Raw genomic sequence first — 19,734 nt, forward strand, 5'->3', positions numbered from 1 at the left:
TTGGTTGTTTTCTTTGCCTGTGCATGTATAGTTTGTTGGTTATGTGTGGTCGGTTTCTTTGCCTGTGCGTGTATAGTATGCTTGGTTGATGTATGTATTGTAAAGCGCTAAGAGTAGACATTTTTCTAGAATAGCGCTATAGAAGTTTGCATTATTATTATTATTATTATTATTCATGCTTGTCCAATCAATGTGGAAGCACAATAACAAATACAAGTCTGCTCCAAGTTGCTTGTACATCGCTGTGGAATTGAACGATGCTCAGCTGAGTGTTCAAGACACTAGTAAATCAGAACTGACTTGTCGAAACTGTTCAGAAGGCAGACGTTTCGCTGACTTGGTTATGAGATACTGGTTGTGGGTTTAAGAGACGATTTTATCGTTCAGCTTATAATTCATTCCACCATTCAAGCTAGATTAGCACCACTGACATCTGCATGTTGTTTCAACAGGTGGAGACACTCAAAGGAAGGCTGGCGGCGGATCAGAATCGAGCAATGGAAAAACTGCGGCGAGAAATGGCGGCGTTGCAAGAAGAGGAGAAGGAGCGAGAAGAGCAGGAACTGGAGTCGGCTCGCAATCGTCAGAAAGCCATTGATGACCTTGACAGAGGGGTGAGTTTGATGATTGCTTCAAATTTAATAAATGCAGGGGTGCATGTGGCTAAGAGGAGAATTCAAGGGAAGTTTAGGCAGAGCTGTTGGACCCCACATGAACCCATATAGACGCCCAAAAACACAGATGTAGCATCACTGTTTGTTGCACCACCACTGTGTGCATTTTGAGCCAGCCTTAGGGGCCCTGTAATAAATTTGGTAGAGTTACTTGTTACTTCTGGTCACAGGTTCGAATGCAGGCTGGGACGGACACGGGTCAACTTTATGTGCACTAAGAGACGATATCAATGTCCCTCCCTTATGTCACCACTGTTGCATGTAAAATACCTTGGTCATTCTGTCATAAGTGCTGGTGGCTGATCAAACCTGAACACGCAATTACCTGGGTAGCGCAACTCTGTTGCTGCTAGCTTTCCACTGGGAGAAAGCAGCCCTAATTTCCCAGCGATGGGACCATATGATATAATGGGGAAAAAATGAAAAAATAAAGTGCTGCAAGATCTATAACATTGTCCAAAATTAGTTAACATTTTGGCAGGCATGGGACCTCTTAAGACAAAAATGTAATGTTGAAATGTCAGGTTTCAGATGACAAAACAGCATTCCCAGAGCTTAAGAATCCAGTGTTAGCATTCAATGCCTGTCACTGTGTGTTATTGCCAGCTGGACGAGGTACTCCAGGAGAGACGACAGGAGCTCAAGTCCAACCATCAGCAGCAGGTCGAGCGCCTAAAGCAGGAGCAGGACACGCAGCTAAGGCAGATGAGGCTCGACATGCAGGAAAAGGTACGTGGATGTGACGGAGAGAATTGGCTTAGTGGATAAGACGTCAGCCTTCTGTGCTAAAGGTTCAGGGTTTGAATCCCAGCTGCGCCTGGTAGATTATGAGAGTCTTTATAGCGGTAAACAACATAGTAATAGCTTTTGGAAGGATGTGTTTAATGTTTATGAACAGTTTCGATATAAAATAGATCTAGAAACCTCCAAAGAAATATTAGCAGAACCACTTTTCTTCAATAATAATATAAAGATTGGGAAGAAGACTTGTTTTTTTCAGAATTGGTTTGATAACAACATTTATTTCATTGGTCAGTTGGTTAATGACAATGGAAGTTTTTATACCTATAACGAGTTCTGTGAAAAGTATCATATCAGAACCAATTTTTTGAGTTATTTAGGATGCGTGGGAGCAATTAAAAAATACATAAAAACGTTTAATATTGTTTTGGAGAATAATAGTATGATTGATAGTAATAAATCAGTGTCAGTCATTCACTCCCAAATAAAAGGAGCAAAAGTGTATTATGAAAAATTACTACAGGATGGAAAGCGTCCAAATTGTTGTACAAAATGGGAAGATAAACTAGAAGGTGATATTGATTGGAAATTATGCTTTAAATATGTAACGAAAATTTCTGAAGTAAAACTTAAATGGTTTCAAATTCGAGTATTACATAGGATTTTAGCAACAAATGTGATATTAAAACAATTGGGAGTAGTAGAAGACGTGATGTGCCATTTATGCCGAGACGAGAGGGATATTATTCAACATTGTTAGTGGGCATGTCAGTATGTACAGTCATTTTGGAATGATTTGTTAAACTATGTTAAAAATGAATGTCACAATGTTGAGAACATATTTTTTAGTGAAAAGTTTATTTTGTTTGGTATTGATACATATTTCAAAAGTAGTACAGTTTTTGATTTTATAATATTAAATGCCAAATTTTTTATTTACAAGTGTAAGTATGCAAAAGCTGTTCCTACAATGGCTGCATTTAAAAGAGATCTGAGAAAAAGGTATTTGGTAGAAGAATATTTAAGTAAACTTAATTTTACATATAATACATTTCTCCTGGAGTGGTACCCATTTAAACCTCTGATATTGTCAAATGATTGATTGTCTTTCTGATTGAGCTGGTAAGGATGAAATTTGGTTTTTGGAGGTAATAGGAGGTTAAAGATATTTCTCAGTTTAGACTCGAACACAAACATTGTCTGTTTATTTTGCAACAGCTAAACGGGGAACAGGACTTGGTGTTTTACAAAATTATCAAATAGAAACATAAAAAAAGAGACGTTTACATAATTTATAAATGTATTGAATATGGGCTGTGTGATTGTATGCTTTATCGTGTTTTTCTGTTTTGTTTTGTTGTTGCCTCTTTTTTTCTTTGTCTTTGTTGGAGATGCATAGTTTTGTATGGTTGATGTTATTTGATGTTGCTGTGTGATGTTGATGTCGTGTACCAAAAAGAAATAAAAACGTGTTAAAAAAAAAAAAAAAAAAAAAAAAAAAAAAAAAAAAAAGATTATGAGAGGAGATTTTTCCAATCTACCAGGCGCAAAGCCTAGTACGCGCAGTAACTTTCCTGTAATCTATATCAGAGTTTGTTGGGTTATAAAAACACAAAAATACCCAGCACACATCTCCTGAAAATGGAGAATGACTGCCTAAATGGCGGGGGAAAAGCAGTCATACATGTAAAAGCCAGTTGGAGTTGCAGCCCATGAACGCAGAAGGAGGTCTGTGGATTCCTCTTTTTCTGAGTGCAGGGGTGAGACTTGTCCGCAGATCCATGATTTCCTCAAATTCAATATTCCAATTCCACTGGAGCGATCTAGTTTTCTGCATTTAAGAATATCAATTTTATAGTAAAACGGCGTCCATTTCTCAAACTGCTCAAAATAATATTTGATACTAAGTGGTGCTCCTTGAGTCTTGAGCGTGAAATTGTGCACACTGGAAAAAACTGATTAATAAGTCATTTTGAGCACTTCACATTTTCGGGGGGGGGGGGGGGGGGGGGTTATGGTGACTCTCAGTGCGTCTCTCTGATTAGGACCTGCACAAACCATCACAGAATTCTGTGCAGGAGAGGGTGTGTGAAGACCATCCTGTTGTGAAAATGTCGTCCTGAACATTTCCTTCTTTCTGCTGACAGCTGCAGGCGGAGAAAGAAAAGCTGTCAGCAGAGCTGGAGACGGAGAGGAAGAAAATGGAGAGACAACATGATAGAGAGCTGGAAGAGCTGAAGAGAAAGCTGGCTGCACGCAAAGAGGCCTTCAACGAAACGCTGCAAGAACAGGTATGTGTGACGGTGTATGTTACTTTGAAGTAGAGAAGAGGAGGAAGATTGCAAGTTTTAGGGGAGGGGCTTGTGGGGAGATGAGGAGGTGCTGGCTGTGTCTTGCAAACTAATGTTGAAGAAGCGAATCCTATGAAATCAAGGTAATTGAAAACATCTGTCTAATCAGGTACAGTCAAACCTGCCCTTGCGACCACCTGCTGACAACGTCCCATCCCAAGGATCCCAGACAGATTTTTCTTCTATGAAATTCCCTGACACCCCCTGCCGCTGGTTAGGGGGAAGAATTTACTCGATGCTCCCCAGCATGTCGTAAGAGGCGACTAACGGATTCTGTTTCTCCTTTTACCCTTGTTAAGTGTTTCTTGTTTTTGGCTCACGTAAGTGTAGCCTATGCGATCGTAACTTTGTCTGTGTGTGCGTGCGTATGTGCGTGCGTGTGTATGTCTGTGGTAGAAACTTTAACATTTCGTCATTTGAAGACGTCACATTATGACGTAAGAGGGTTAGACGTCACGCGAAGGAATTACTGAAAGTCTCGGTCATTGTTATTTTGAGCGGGCCGAGACTAGTTGGCAGTCGTGTCCCTGTAAGTAGGCTACATGCAGACAGACAGATCTAGATCTAGTGTCTCGCTTTTTTGCACAGTGTCACCTATGCTTACTGTGTGTGTGTGTGTGTATGTGTGACGGAGTGATTGAGTTTGTGTTACTGTTTGTCGATTTCTTACGTGAGCCTTGAAGGCTTCGCCTCTTGTTGAATATAGTCAATGTTTGTAAAGATTTTAGTCAAGCAGTATGTAAGAAATGTTAAGTCCTTTGTACTGGAAACTTGCATTCTCCCAGTAAGATAATGCATTGTACTACGTTGCAAGCCCCTGGAGCAATTTTTTTATTAGTGCTTTTGTGAACAAGAAACAATTAACAAGTGGCTCTATCCCATCTCCCCCCCTTTCCCCGTCGCGATATAACCTTCGTGGTTGAAAACGACGTTAAACACCAAATAAAGAAAGAAAGATTCCCTGACCACCTATCTATCAAGACCACTTTTGGTCTGTCCCTGGGGTGGTCGTTGTAGACACGGTTGACTGTAGATGATGTTATTGCTTTCTGGGTTGTGATCTGGGAGGCTGTGCTTCTGTGGGGAAATCTCCTTCATATCCACTTCTCTGGAGTATTTGCTTTTCATGTTTTGTGTGTGTCTGTTTTGCAAGCTGTGTAAAGTCTGGCTGAGGAGCAGATGGAGGCTCGTTTAGGTGTTGAAACTTACCCATTTTTGGTCTTATCACTCAAAAATTAACTGGGGTAGAGCAAAAACAATCAGGGATAGCACTAAACTCTTTTACAAAAGATAGTACGAATCTACTTCAACAACACTGTTCTTCTTTAGCACTATGCAAAAGTAGCTTTGAATTTTTTTTAATAATTAAAAACGTCCTCCACTAGCCCCTCGGCTGGATTATACACTATAGCAAGCTGTGTTCTGTTGCAGGAAGAGAAGATGCAGGAGAAGAAGGCTGACATTGAGAGACGCATGGCCTATGTGGACAAGTCTATGAAGACTGTGGAATCTCAGGTAAGCATGGCTCCTTTTTGAGTTTTTCTCTGCCATGACCACTTACCTGTGTGGAGGTGTTTGTACTCTTTTGTTGAATGTACATGTTTAGTTTTGAATATCAGTGGACTATTCCTTGCTTGACTTGAATACTTACTCATTTGCCATTTGTTTTCTTTTACTGTTTTAGGGAAGCTGCGTTTTCGATTACATATTTGAATTTAGAATGTGCCAGTCTGGATTGACTTTTGAAATAACTTATTGATCGCACGATGGCTTGGTCAAATGATCTTGTGCTCATTCTGGCCTAATCCATCTGTGTATGTGTGTGTGTGTATGTGTCTGTCTGTCTGTCTGTCTCTGTCTGTCTGTCTCTGTCTGTCTGTCTCTGTCTGTCTGTCTGTCTGTCTGTCTGTCTCTGTCTGTCTGTCTGTCTGTCTCTGTCTGCCTGTCGGTCTATGTCTATGTCTGAGCTTTTTTGTCTGTGTGTATGTGCAAATGCAAGTTTGCACATAAAATATCAATGTTAATGACTTGGGGGATGGATGCGTAATGTGAGTGTATCTTGATGTCACAATCTGAAGGTATTGTTTTGTGTTTGCAGGAAAAGAAGCTGGAGGAGAGGAGAAAGGGATTTGCAACTGACAGGGAACAGTTGGAGAGAGAACATGGGGTAAGGATTCCTTCCCTAACATTTTGTGCTTTATTTGTAGAATGTTAACTTGGCAGGATATTTTCGTTGGGAGATGAAAATCAGATCAGGGGGAGCAGGGGACAGAAGATAGAATTGTTTTACCTACACTCTGAACAGAAGTGTTCAACTCTTGAGCACATTTCTGTAACCAATTTTGAACACTTTGAAAAATAAAGTATAGTTCTACTAGCAACAGAGGCATTTGTAATAAACACATAATGTTCACAATTAAGTGTTCTAGGGAACACTATGTGTGCAACTTTGCCAGTTGAACTATGTACTTAGTCACTAAGTATTCAAAACTTATTACAGGATTGATGCTCTGAGGGTGTGTATGTGTGCATGCATGCATGCGTGCGTATGTGTGCATTTTTTATCATAACATACTTTCACTCCTCCCAGGACTCTATGGCTGGAGCGTCACACCTAGCAACCCACGAGCTAGAGAGGATGCGAGAGGAGCGCAAACAGCTGCTAGAGGAGCTCCATGAGGAGCGCAGACAGCTGGAGGAGTTCAAGGGTCAGAGGAAAGACCTGGAGGAGTCTGTCTTCAAACTCAAAATGGAGCGTGAACAGCACAGCAGGCACCTCAAGTAAGGCTTAGAACAGGGCATCATGCCATGTTTGAAAGCTCACTTTGCACATAGACCATTTATCCTGGACCGCCAACTAGCTCTCTCTCCGCTCTTTCTCTCTATTACGAGGTAGCGGCCTCTCGCATTTAGGAACCTACGCTTACATGGCCTTTCAGAAATCAGGGGGATGTCATATCCGGTGTCGATTGTAAACATGGACGAAGTTGCCGAGGTAAGTTCTGAAAATGCTAAAATAAACTCAGCTAAAGTGCATAAGGAACATGTTTTTCGATGAGTTTTGTTAAGTTTAGTTTGGAGTTTGGGAAAATCCAGTTCATTCTCACCTCCCATTGTCACAAATAACTGGAGCGTGCTTTCTTTTCACTGTCTTCGAATCGCTGGCCTTTCAACCCGGACGCTAAGCGTCCCTGAAAGTCGTAACCTCGAAGGGTCACGTGACGAGTTGGCGGTCCAGGCTATTTGGTCTATGCTCTGCATCATGAAAACATGGTGGATCACCTTCTCTGTTCTGGCCAGGCTTTTACATGGGATAAGACCACCCCTCACCTTGGCTACATACCTTTTACATGGGATAAGACCACCCCTCACCTTGGCTACATACCTTTTACATGGGATAAGACCACCCCTCACCTTGGCTACATACCTTTTACATGGGATAAGACCACCCCTCACCTTGGCTACACACCTTTTACATGGGATAAGACCACCCCTCACCTTGGCTACATACCTTTTACATGGGATAAGACCACCCCTCACCTTGGCTACATACCTTTTACATGGGATAAGACCACCCCTCACCTTGGCTACATACCTTTTACATGGGATAAGACCACCCCTCACCTTGGCTACATACCTTTTACATGGGATAAGACCACCCCTCACCTTGGCTACATACCTTTTACATGGGATAAGGCCACCCCTCACCTTGGCTACACACCTTTTACATGGGATAAGGCCACCCCTCACCTTGGTTACACACCTTTTACATGGGATAAGACCACCCCTCACCTTGGCTACACACCTTTTACATGGGATAAGACCACCCCTCACCTTGGCTACACACCTTTTACATGGGATAAGACCACCCCTCACCTTGGCTACACACCTTTTACATGGGATAAGACCACCCCTCACCTTGGCTACACACCTTTTACATGGGATAAGACCACCCCTCACCTTGGCTACACACCTTTTACATGGGATAAGACCACCCCTCACCTTGGCTACACACCTTTTACATGGGATAAGACCACCCCTCACCTTGGCTACACACCTTTTACATGGGATAAGACCACCCCTCACCTTGGCTACACACCTTTTACATGGGATAAGACCACCCCTCACCTTGGCTACACACCTTTTACATGGGATAAGGCCACCCCTCACCTTGGCTACATACCTTTTACATGGGATAAGACCACCCCTCACCTTGGCTACACACCTTTTACATGGGATAAGGCCACCCCTCACCTTGGTTACACACCTTTTACATGGGATAAGACCACCCCTCACCTTGGCTACACACCTTTTACATGGGATAAGGCCACCCCTCACCTTGGCTACACACCTTTTACATGGGATAAGACCACCCCTCACCTTGGCTACACACCTTTTACATGGGATAAGACCACCCCTCACCTTGGCTACACACCTTTTACATGGGATAAGACCACCCCTCACCTTGGCTACACACCTTTTACATGGGATAAGACCACCCCTCACCTTGGCTACACACCTTTTACATGGGATAAGACCACCCCTCACCTTGGCTACACACCTTTTACATGGGATAAGTCCACCCCTCACCTTGGCTACACACCTTTTACATGGGATAAGACCACCCCTCACCTTGGCTACACACCTTTTACATGGGATAAGACCACCCCTCACCTTGGCTACACACCTTTTACATGGGATAAGACCACCCCTCACCTTGGCTACACACCTTTTACATGGGATAAGACCACCCCTCACCTTGGCTACACACCTTTTACATGGGATAAGACCACCCCTCACCTTGGCTACACACCTTTTACATGGGATAAGACCACCCCTCACCTTGGCTACACACCTTTTACATGGGATAAGACCACCCCTCACCTTGGCTACACACCTTTTACATGGGATAAGACCACCCCTCACCTTGGCTACACACCTTTTACATGGGATAAGACCACCCCTCACCTTGGCTACACACCTTTTACATGGGATAAGTCCACCCCTCACCTTGGCTACACACCTTTTACATGGGATAAGACCACCCCTCACCTTGGCTACACACCTTTTACATGGGATAAGACCACCCCTCACCTTGGCTACACACCTTTTACATGGGATAAGACCACCCCTCACCTTGGCTACACACCTTTTACATGGGATAAGACCACCCCTCACCTTGGCTACACACCTTTTACATGGGATAAGACCACCCCTCACCTTGGCTACACACCTTTTACATGGGATAAGACCACCCCTCACCTTGGCTACACACCTTTTACATGGGATAAGACCACCCCTCACCTTGGCTACACACCTTTTACATGGGATAAGACCACCCCTCACCTTGGCTACACACCTTTTACATGGGATAAGACCACCCCTCACCTTGGCTACACACCTTTTACATGGGATAAGACCACCCCTCACCTTGGCTACACACCTTTTACATGGGATAAGACCACCCCTCACCTTGGCTACACACCTTTTACATGGGATAAGACCACCCCTCACCTTGGCTACACACCTTTTACATGGGATAAGACCACCCCTCACCTTGGCTACACACCTTTTACATGGGATAAGACCACCCCTCACCTTGGCTACACACCTTTTACATGGGATAAGACCACCCCTCACCTTGGCTACACACCTTTTACATGGGATAAGACCACCCCTCACCTTGGCTACACACCTTTTACATGGGATAAGACCACCCCTCACCTTGGCTACACACCTTTTACATGGGATAAGACCACCCCTCACCTTGGCTACACACCTTTTACATGGGATAAGACCACCCCTCACCTTGGCTACACACCTTTTACATGGGATAAGACCACCCCTCACCTTGGCTACACACCTTTTACATGGGATAAGACCACCCCTCACCTTGGCTACACACCTTTTACATGGGATAAGACCACCCCTCACCTTGGCTACACACCTTTTACATGGGATAAGACCACCCCTCACCTTGGCTACACACCTTTTACATGGGATAAGACCACCCCTCACCTTGGCTACACACCTTTTACATGGGATAAGACCACCCCTCACCTTGGCTACACACCTTTTACATGGGATAAGACCACCCCTCACCTTGGCTACACACCTTTTACATGGGATAAGACCACCCCTCACCTTGGCTACACACCTTTTACATGGGATAAGACCACCCCTCACCTTGGCTACACACCTTTTACATGGGATAAGACCACCCCTCACCTTGGCTACACACCTTTTACATGGGATAAGACCACCCCTCACCTTGGCTACACACCTTTTACATGGGATAAGACCACCCCTCACCTTGGCTACACACCTTTTACATGGGATAAGACCACCCCTCACCTTGGCTACACACCTTTTACATGGGATAAGACCACCCCTCACCTTGGCTACACACCTTTTACATGGGATAAGACCACCCCTCACCTTGGCTACACACCTTTTACATGGGATAAGACCACCCCTCACCTTGGCTACACACCTTTTACATGGGATAAGACCACCCCTCACCTTGGCTACACACCTTTTACATGGGATAAGACCACCCCTCACCTTGGCTACACACCTTTTACATGGGATAAGACCACCCCTCACCTTGGCTACATACCTTTTACATGGGATAAGACCACCCCTCACCTTGGCTACATACCTTTTACATGGGATAAGACCACCCCTCACCTTGGCTACACACCTTTTACATGGGATAAGACCACCCCTCACCTTGGCTACACACCTTTTACATGGGATAAGACCACCCCTCACCTTGGCTACACACCTTTTACATGGGATAAGACCACCCCTCACCTTGGCTACACACCTTTTACATGGGATAAGACCACCCCTCACCTTGGCTACACACCTTTTACATGGGATAAGACCACCCCTCACCTTGGCTACACACCTTTTACATGGGATAAGACCACCCCTCACCTTGGCTACACACCTTTTACATGGGATAAGACCACCCCTCACCTTGGCTACACACCTTTTACATGGGATAAGACCACCCCTCACCTTGGCTACATACTAACAAGGAACAGCATGGGTGCTCTCTGTGCACAGTGGGGTTTTGTTGGTATTTTTTGGATGAATTAATTTTGTAAGAAGAACTGGTGGCTTTCTCGGAAATTAATTCGTAACAAATTTTCAACTCACTTCAGCAAGCAGTAAAAGTGTTGATTTTTGAAATGGCGTACTAGCAGTGTACTTTTCTGTCTTTTTCACCCCCTGTATATTCAGGGGTTTATAGGTTTCACTCTTGTCTGTCTGTTTGTCTGTTTGTCTGCACTTATACCATGTACCGTATTTGACGGGTTACAAGACGCACCGTTTTATAAGCCGCACCCCCCACTTTTTAAAAAAAAAATGGGACGAGCCACGTATAGGCCGCGTCACTATATTAGCCGCCGTCGAAAAAAATATAATCAGATCGTGTCAATCAATCAAAACAACCAGGCAAACGAAAGTACGGTATGTGGCGAAATCGGCTCCGAGAATACACAAGTGAAACAAAGAAGAAAAGTGAAAAAGTTTGAAGAAAAATATCACACACACACAATTTGTAACCAACACACACATGTAGTCCCGCCCGGAATAAGCTTTTTTTGGATGATTTACGACTTTTGCGCACATTTCGAGCAGACGAAAACACAACATGGCGGCTCTCGCTCCTCCAACTATCGCGAGACACAAAAAAACGAAATCTCGCGCGCGCGAGATCCTGATACATCCGGTGTTTCTCTGTACGCTATCTTGTCACAACGACTTGTTGACAAACGAAGATTCGCGAAAGAAAGAGAAAAGCGCCGAGTCTTGAGTAGAGCGCTAATAAAGTACCGGTAATCGCCATCGTCGCACCATGGATTCGTTTATCCCCAGCTCGAAAGCAGCGCGCCTATTGCCCTTGTCATCGGCCAGTGCAATCGCCTTCAATTTAAACTCTGCATCGTACGCGATTCTTTTGGTCTTCGGCATCGTACAGCCAGTTGTGTCAGTGCAGTGCAAAAGCAAACGGATACAAACGAATACGGGGACAAAGACAGCTCATTAGGTGAATGCTATTCAAGTTTAGGTAACGTTTTAGCCGCAGCTTTTTATAGGCCGCAATGCGATTTTTGTTGAAAAAAAGTCGCTGCTTGTAACCCGTCAAATACGGTATATCTCTGGTGATTATAAGTCAATTCAGCTGAAATTTGGTGTGTAGCTAGTTTTATAACATAACAGTTCTTTGTTCATCCATTGAAAGAAATTACAGTGAAAGTCAGTCATAGATTATCACAGGCTGAATAAATACCAATTTCACCTTTGTGTTTGTATCAGTTTAGTACCCTGATTGTTTCATTAGCTTCTCTGTCCACAGACAACTGGCGGAGAAGGTGGAGAGGCGGCAGAGAGAGCTGGACCGTCTGGAAGACCAGATCCTGGCGGCAGAGTCACAGATGCGTGCGTCCGGCGCCAAGAGCAGAGCTCCGCCCAAGTCTAGGGGGAGGAGGGAACGAGAGCCGGAACGCCTGTCGATGGACGACCTCAGCCCCTCCTCCTCCCCAGGCCTCCGTGACTACGATGATGACGATGAATCCGAGGAGGAGCTTCTTGGAGGTAGTGTATGGGGTTTGGGGGAGTTGTGTATGTGTCTGAAAAGGGGGTAGGGGTGGGAGGGTGGGTGGGGGTTGAGATGAGGAAGGGGGTAGGGGTGGGAGGGTGGGTGGGGGTTGAGATGAGGAGGAAGGGGGTAGGGGTGGGAGGGTGGGTGGGGGTTGAGATGAGGAGGAGGAAGGGGGTAGGGGTGGGAGGGTGGGTGGGGGTTGAGATGAGGAGGAGGAAGGGGGTAGGGGTGGGAGGGTGGGTGGGGGTTGAGATGAGGAGGAGGAAGGGGGTAGGGGTGGGAGGGTGGGTGGGGGTTGAGATGAGGAGGAGGAAGGGGGTAGGGGTGGGAGGGTGGGTGGGGGTTGAGATGAGGAGGAGGAAGGGGGTAGGGGTGGGAGGGTGGGTGGGGGTTGAGATGAGGAGGAGGAAGGGGGTAGATGGGGGACAGAAGATAGAATTGTTTTACGTTGGGAAAGACTGAAAGAAGAATGAACTGCTTTATTTATGGGGGGGAGAGAGAGAGAGACAGAAGATAGAATTGTTTTATGTTCGGGAGAGTGTGAAAGAAGGAAGCAACAAAGATCATCATATTATTTGATTAGCAGAGGGCTAAATTGTTTTCCTGGCGGAAAGGCTAAGTCTAATGAAGAAAAGTATTCTGTGAGATGCATTGTTTGCTGATTAACGATATTTTGATCTGCTTTCAGGTGTCAAAAAGATATCGCAGGGATACAAGGTGAGTTGACTAGGAATATCAATAGTATGATCACAGATCGTTCGTGATCTTATACAGTGTTAGAAAGGTTGAACCAGTTTGTATCAGTATCTTCTGCATTTTTCTTGTGACTTTAATTCGTTGGTTTGGTTTTTGATTCACAGCTGGAATCAGAATATTTTGAATATGAGAATACATTGTAAGCCTTTCTTTTGAAGAGGTACTGAACTAGAAGCGCAAGCTGCTTTTTTGTCAGCATCGAAGGTCATGACTTTGTGATGGCAACATTTTATTAAATTGTTTTTGTTGTCAGGATGGGATATGAGGCATTACTTGCTGTTTCACAATGTAGCTATGGTATCTTTAATCACAGCGCACGCTATGTTGAACTGATTTGTTTGTCCTGCGCCAAGTCTCTTTGTTGCAAAAGCTAACATTGATGATGATATGATGATGATATGATGACGATGATGGTAATGACAACAGCTGCACTGTGTGCAGGGAGGTTTATAGAGCGAACTGTCAGATGATGATGATGATGATGATGTGCAGGGAGTTTTATAGAGCGACCTGTCAGATGATGATGATGATGATGATGATGATGATGATGATGATGATGATGATGTGTGCAGGGAGGCCTATGGAGCGACCTGCTGTCAGACGATGATGATGTGATAGTAGAGGCTCAGGTCTTCGGCACAAGGACAAGGTAAGTGTATGCACAATTTTATGTAAATTAAAGCTAAATATTACAGCACCAACAAGAGGGAGTACTTCAGATAGACATCTTTAAAAAAAAATTTAAAAAAATGTACACAATAATTTGTTCTTTCTCTTTCTCTTTAGATTTAATTCTGTATTGCCTTGTTTGAGAGCAATATAGTATATGATGTACACTTCTTGTCATTTTACAGTGGAACCCCCGTTTTAAGACCCCCCTACTCCCCATTTTAAGACTCCCTCCATTTTAAGACCCTGTTATTTTAAATTGTTCATGACTTCTGTAAGTTCACCCCCATGTTAAGACTCCCTCCTTTTTAAGACCTGATTTTCTCATATTTTTGAAGGTCTTATAAAGGGGGTTCCACTGTATAAGATTTACAATTCTTATCGTTTGAGTCCTCCAGTGGTTAACAGCAGTGTAACTAACTTTGTGCAGGAGCAGAAAGACACGGCGAGAAGCGACAGAGCTGGTGCAGGCCAAGACGTTCCTGGAGAAACAGAGACGCTCGCTGAAACGCCGCCAGGTGGCGCTGGTGTCTGCCAGTCAGGAACTGGTCAAAGACATGTCTGAAAAGGTGTGTACCTCTGAGTGTGCATCCTTTAATCTGAATGTGTCTGAATGGGGGAGGTGATTTGGCGAGGGTGGTGGTGGGGGGAGGGTGTTTTTGTGTCTGCAAGCTATCATTCAACAGACAAGAAAATTAAGACAAATTGGCAGTCAGTCTGGTTGTGAGTACTGAACAGAGACACAGAGACAAGTTCGTTTTGTCTGAACCAAAACAGTTATATATACGGAAGTAGAGATACATTCCTGTGTTACAGTGGCAAGTGTTAGCAATATGAAATGTTACAATTGCCCAGATGGTTTCATTTTTGGAGTAAACACCTAAACCTACAGTGTGTGTTTATGTATGTTTGTGCCTGTTTGCTTTTTTTGGTTTGTTTTGGTTTTCTCCTTGAATAACAGTATGGTTAGGGGAAGTAAGATGTGCAGCTTGTGCCAGTACCAAGCAAAATGTCTGCCATATCAGTATTGGCATTAACCGGTAATTACCGGTATTGTACCGGTTGAAATGAGAAAATACCGGAACAAAAATGGCTGCCGATGTGACCTACCGGTTGAGTTTGGAACCACCGGGTTTTTTTCACTGGTAAAACAACTAAACCAGTAATTTGCGCAGTTACTCTTACTGGTTTCAATGACCAGCCTACCGTTTTTTCTGGACTGTTTGCATCATAACCGTTTGCGTACCGGTTTGAAAAAATACTAGTGCCATCACTGCATATTCTCGATTCAGAAGAAAACACACATCAACATTGTTCTGACCCCTCACCCACACTTTGCTCATAGGGGCAGACAGAGCAAGGAGCCAAGATCCTGGGAGAAGTGGGAGCCAGCCTGGAGAACGAGCGTCGACAGTTGGACGACATGGAGAAACACGTGCGTGCCGGCCGTCGCCTCGTGCAGCAGAAAGAACAGAAACTGCATCAGCTCAGCAGTCATCAACAGGCGCATGATGTGAGGGGATGTGTGAGTGTGGAGGGGGGAGTATGTGTGTGTGTGGTGGGGGATGTGTGAGTGTGGAGGGGGGAGTATGTGTGTGTGTGGTGAGGGATGTGTGAGTGTGGAGGGGGAGTATGTGTGTGGTGGGGGAATGTGTGAGTGTGGAGGGGGGAGTATGTGTGTGGTGGGGGATGTGTGAGTGTGGAGGGGGGAGTATGTGTGTGTGTGTGGTGGGGGATGTGTGAGTGTGGAGGGGGGAGTATGTGTGTGTGTGGTGGGGGGATGTGTGAGTGTGGAGGGGGGAGTATGTGTGTGTGTGTGGTGGGGAGATGTGTGAGTGTGGAGGGGGGAGTATGTGTGTGTGTGTGGTGGGGGATGTCTGAGTGTGGAGGGGGAGTATGTGTGGTGGGGGGATGTGTGAGTGTGGAGGTGGGAGTGTGTGTGTGTGGTGGGGGATGTGTGAGTGTGGAGGGGGAGTGTGTGTGGGGGGGGATGTGTGAGTGTGGAGGGGGGAGTGTGTGTGTGTGAGGGGGGGGGGAGGGGGGGAGAATGTGTGTGTGGTTGCCTGGTGCAGCAGAAATTCAACAGCTAACTTCAAGCACATTATGTGAGGATTTGGGATTCTGTGTGTGTGTGTGGGGGGGGGGGGTGTGCGTGTATGTATGTGTGTGCGCATGTATGTGAGGATTTGGGGTGAGGGGTTGGGGATCCTATGTGTGTGTGTGGAGGGGGGGGGATGTGTGAGTGTTTGTGTGTGCGTGTGTATGTGTTTGTGTGCATGTAAATATGCCTATGCAATACAATATACGAGAAGGGAGAAAATAAAACAATTTTGTAAGTACATGTAACTCAAATTTGGAACTGCATGCTTTGATACAATATATTTATACTACTTTTAGCTGCTGAGTGATGAGGAGCCAGAGTTTTCTCCCTTTGATCGACACTACCGCCCAGCACGCATCCCCAACCTTGACATCAGTGACGACGAGAGCAGTGGTATCAGCAGTACCGACGTCAGTCTGGAGAACTACATTCATGGTCAGTAATAATAACACAGATATCAGGAAGAACAGCTCCCACAAATACAGTTAATCAACGTCACAAACCATTCAAACAAAATAGGAACACGAGACTGCAGGAGAGAAGAACAAGATTACAATGAAAACGTACTCACCAGAAACATGGACAATCAAAAACGAAGAACTGGTTTCGACGTCATCACCAAAAAAATACTAAAAACATAAAAAGAGAGATAAAATACAGGAGGCTAAGACAACATGATATACGTAGATTTCTTAAACATGTGAGAATCTTACGAAGTATCCAGGAACAGCTATTTTTTTTACCTTTTATCACTGAAAGTTTCTTTTTTCTTCAGCATTGGATGGTTATGTAATGATCTCTTTTCATCCAACAGGGCTTGGCCGACAGAGGGGCTCAGGTCTGATGGCCCCCTACCCTCCAGGGGAGGGAGGAAATAGTGACCTGTATCGGGCGCTCATCAAGATCAACTCTGACCTCTCCACTGTTCTCACCGCTATACACAAGGATAAGGAAATACAGGGTATGAGGCTTGTGTGTGTGTGTGGGGGAGGGGGGGGGAGAGGGGGGGGGGGGTGTCTGTGTGTGCATGTGTGAAAATGCACGTGGGTGTGTGTGTTTCTCTGTGTGTGTCCCCTGCTGTGTGTTTACTTTTTGATTGAGTGGTTGGTTGGATGGTTATTTTCTCCCCATCCACCCCCACCCCCATCCCTTTAGATCTGAAGATGAGAAAACAGTATTCTTCAGTGTCCTATTCTGTTTACAGGAAGTTTAATTTGTGCCTTTGCTTATAGTGCTTTTAGTTATGCGCTATAGAAATCTCCTTAATAAATAGATAAATAATTATTTTGAACAAGCAACTTTTATCCTCAAGTCAGAAGTCACCTCATTTTACCTAAAATTATGTTCTTTTGGGAAAACTTCCTATGTGTGTTGAGTGTATAAGATGTTTGTTGTTTCCTCCACAGGTGAACAGTACCCTCACTCCCCCATCTACGTGCCTTCTCCTTCCCCACTCATGGGTACTGGGGACAACACTCCTCTTCCCAGCTAGTAAGTTATGTTATCTTACTTAAAAAGGTAGAAAGACAAGGCATATTCCGCACAGACATGAAATGACGCAAATGTGTCAGAGATTCACTGGTTATTTTAATTACCCCTGTAATTTCATAAGTTGGGTTGACTTGTTGAGCTGTTTATGGAGTCAGGATTATTTTTCTTTATTTAGAATGAAAGAATGACTGAAGAGGGACACCTCATGCTTTTTTGCAGATGTGTATGAGTCTGTTTATACGCAAGCACCTCATGCCAAAACCCTGAAGAAAATAATACTTGTAACTTGGTGGATAGTTAGGGGTGTTGCAGGTAGCTCTGTTTCCTCCTTGGGGATGAAGCTACCAGGGGAAGGGATTGTGTTGGAGGTGCGGGTAGAGGGGTAGCCCTTCCGGTGCTCCCCCTTGGACCTCCCTAGTCTAGGACCCTGGGTCTTCGCGAGGTGGCCATTGTGGCGTAATCCCTCCGGACTAGCATAACGTTTCCCCATCCCAAGACCGACCGTGCGTGGTCTATGACCACATCCTCTACGAGGTGACCCTATCAACTAGGCAGCGCAAGCCCCTAGGCGAAACACGGCGGATCTAGAGGAGAGAACCTCGATAAAAAATTTGAGCTGCCATGAAGACGGAGCATGCTGGCTGAGGACAGCGGGCAGACCTTCTGTGCCGACACCCATCTACAGGAGAAAACCAGGCATGCACGCATCAAACCCAACATGGCCATACAAACGGATATTCGACGGTATGGTGCTCGTCCCGCGGAAAAAAGAAGAGAGGTGGATAGTTATAAGACTGCATCCATATTTTCTTGTGCTAACCGTGCTTCCAAGCATACGCTTCAGTTCTCTGCCAGTTGAACATGTTTTTTTCATGCCTTAAGGGGAGAGTCAAAGCTTGGGTTTAATTTGTTAACCCTTATTCCTTCAGAGTGCCCAATATCACCCGCTCGAGCTCCCAAATGCAGATCCCCACTACACACTTAGATACCTATGACACATAAATTATCTGTTTCAATTGCCTGTGATGTTGGAGCATTTGTAATTTCAGGAGACTTGCAGGAGTTACTTGGCTACAATTTTTTCAAGTTTGAAATTGACAGGGGGTTACTTTGCATGCCATGGGGGTAAATGGGGTATTGTGTGTTTGCAGCACGGCCCCTCTAGCCCCGGCCCTAGACTACTCAACACTGATCATGACGGCCGAACAGTCTCTGGAGAGAAAGTGGCGCAAATATTTTGGAGGTAGGTGGTGGATTGTGTCTCTTTGTTCTTTCTTTGTTTTTGTGTGTTTGAAAATAAGACCTGCGTCAAACTTGCCAGTTCACAGACATAACATCAGCAGGCTTCAGAGTCTGAGTGACGCAACCGCCGAACGCTGAAGAAGAAGAAGAAGAAGCTTGTTTGTAACTAACTTGGGTATTCTTGAATTATGCATTTTAAAAATGCATTCCATTGTCAGACCTGTTTACCCTTACGATTTTGGCGTAATTTATTACGATTTTCTGCAAAAAATACGCCATTCCGCTATCCGTGTCAAGACTACGATTTTCAATAAAAAAAAAATGTAAAAAACAAAACTTTTTTTAAATTTTTTTTTATCAATTCACATGTTTGGCATTGTTTTTTTTCAATGGCAAAATGGGGTGAAAAAGCACAGCACTGACCAGAGATCATGTCTGTCTGATGAGACGCTGGAGAGCCTTATTCTAGTGGTGAAGTCTCGCCCTCACTCATTCGGCAAGCGCAAGTACAGTAGAGAAGCGCTTGACACACTGAAAAAGGCCTACTACGAGCAAAAGAAAAAGAATCAGTGATGCATGTGCTTTTGATGTGATCTTCTTTGAAATTATGATGACTACAAAAACTGACTGATGTGTTTTGTTTGTGAATGATGGATATATGTGCATGATTGCGTTTCACAGACACAATTGTCATGTGCGTTGTAATTGGCGACGAATGCTGGATGATTACTATTTTTGTGCCAGGATTACTATTTTTGGGGCTGAGCATTACTCCAAAACACTTATGGGGGTAAACAGGTCTGCATTGTCTAGGTGTTTAGCGGTGTGTTGTGTGTGTTAAGTCTTACGTAATTGTTAAAGAGAAGGAGAGAGAGGATACATTTCAGTGCAAACTGACAACCAGATGTTCTTCATTATAAAGTGCTGAAAAATTGCCCTGATGGCTGAATAACAAGTTGTACACTGTCTGATTGTTTCAATGCTTTGTTTCACAGACCGCAGACCTCCAATCTCCAGAAGCCCGTACATCCCCAGGGCACCCACCACCTCCATACCCAGCTATGGCTCTCCCAACATCAGGTGGGTCTTGCA

At 44.6% G+C, this 19,734-nt stretch overlaps 1 protein-coding gene across 3 annotated transcripts in view; it reads left to right on the forward strand.

Moving 5' to 3' along the window:
* LOC138961661 (centrosomal protein of 164 kDa-like) overlaps positions 1 to 19,734 on the forward strand; it is a 58,799-nt gene that overhangs the window by 29,571 nt on the left and 9,494 nt on the right. For all 3 annotated transcript variants that reach the window (XM_070333331.1, XM_070333333.1, XM_070333332.1), the window contains 16 exons: positions 453 to 614; positions 1,281 to 1,403; positions 3,563 to 3,706; positions 5,198 to 5,281; positions 5,865 to 5,933; positions 6,357 to 6,547; positions 12,138 to 12,376; positions 13,072 to 13,100; positions 13,712 to 13,788; positions 14,239 to 14,377; positions 15,154 to 15,321; positions 16,206 to 16,344; positions 16,724 to 16,870; positions 17,316 to 17,400; positions 18,552 to 18,643; positions 19,638 to 19,722. In XM_070333331.1, the coding sequence (XP_070189432.1) occupies positions 453 to 614; positions 1,281 to 1,403; positions 3,563 to 3,706; positions 5,198 to 5,281; positions 5,865 to 5,933; positions 6,357 to 6,547; positions 12,138 to 12,376; positions 13,072 to 13,100; positions 13,712 to 13,788; positions 14,239 to 14,377; positions 15,154 to 15,321; positions 16,206 to 16,344; positions 16,724 to 16,870; positions 17,316 to 17,400; positions 18,552 to 18,643; positions 19,638 to 19,722 (1,973 nt within the window). The remainder of the gene's footprint in view (positions 1 to 452; positions 615 to 1,280; positions 1,404 to 3,562; positions 3,707 to 5,197; positions 5,282 to 5,864; positions 5,934 to 6,356; positions 6,548 to 12,137; positions 12,377 to 13,071; positions 13,101 to 13,711; positions 13,789 to 14,238; positions 14,378 to 15,153; positions 15,322 to 16,205; positions 16,345 to 16,723; positions 16,871 to 17,315; positions 17,401 to 18,551; positions 18,644 to 19,637; positions 19,723 to 19,734) is intronic.

The sequence above is a fragment of the Littorina saxatilis genome, linkage group LG3 (genome assembly GCF_037325665.1).
Source record: "Littorina saxatilis isolate snail1 linkage group LG3, US_GU_Lsax_2.0, whole genome shotgun sequence".
Taxonomy (NCBI): Eukaryota; Metazoa; Mollusca; class Gastropoda; order Littorinimorpha; family Littorinidae; genus Littorina; species Littorina saxatilis.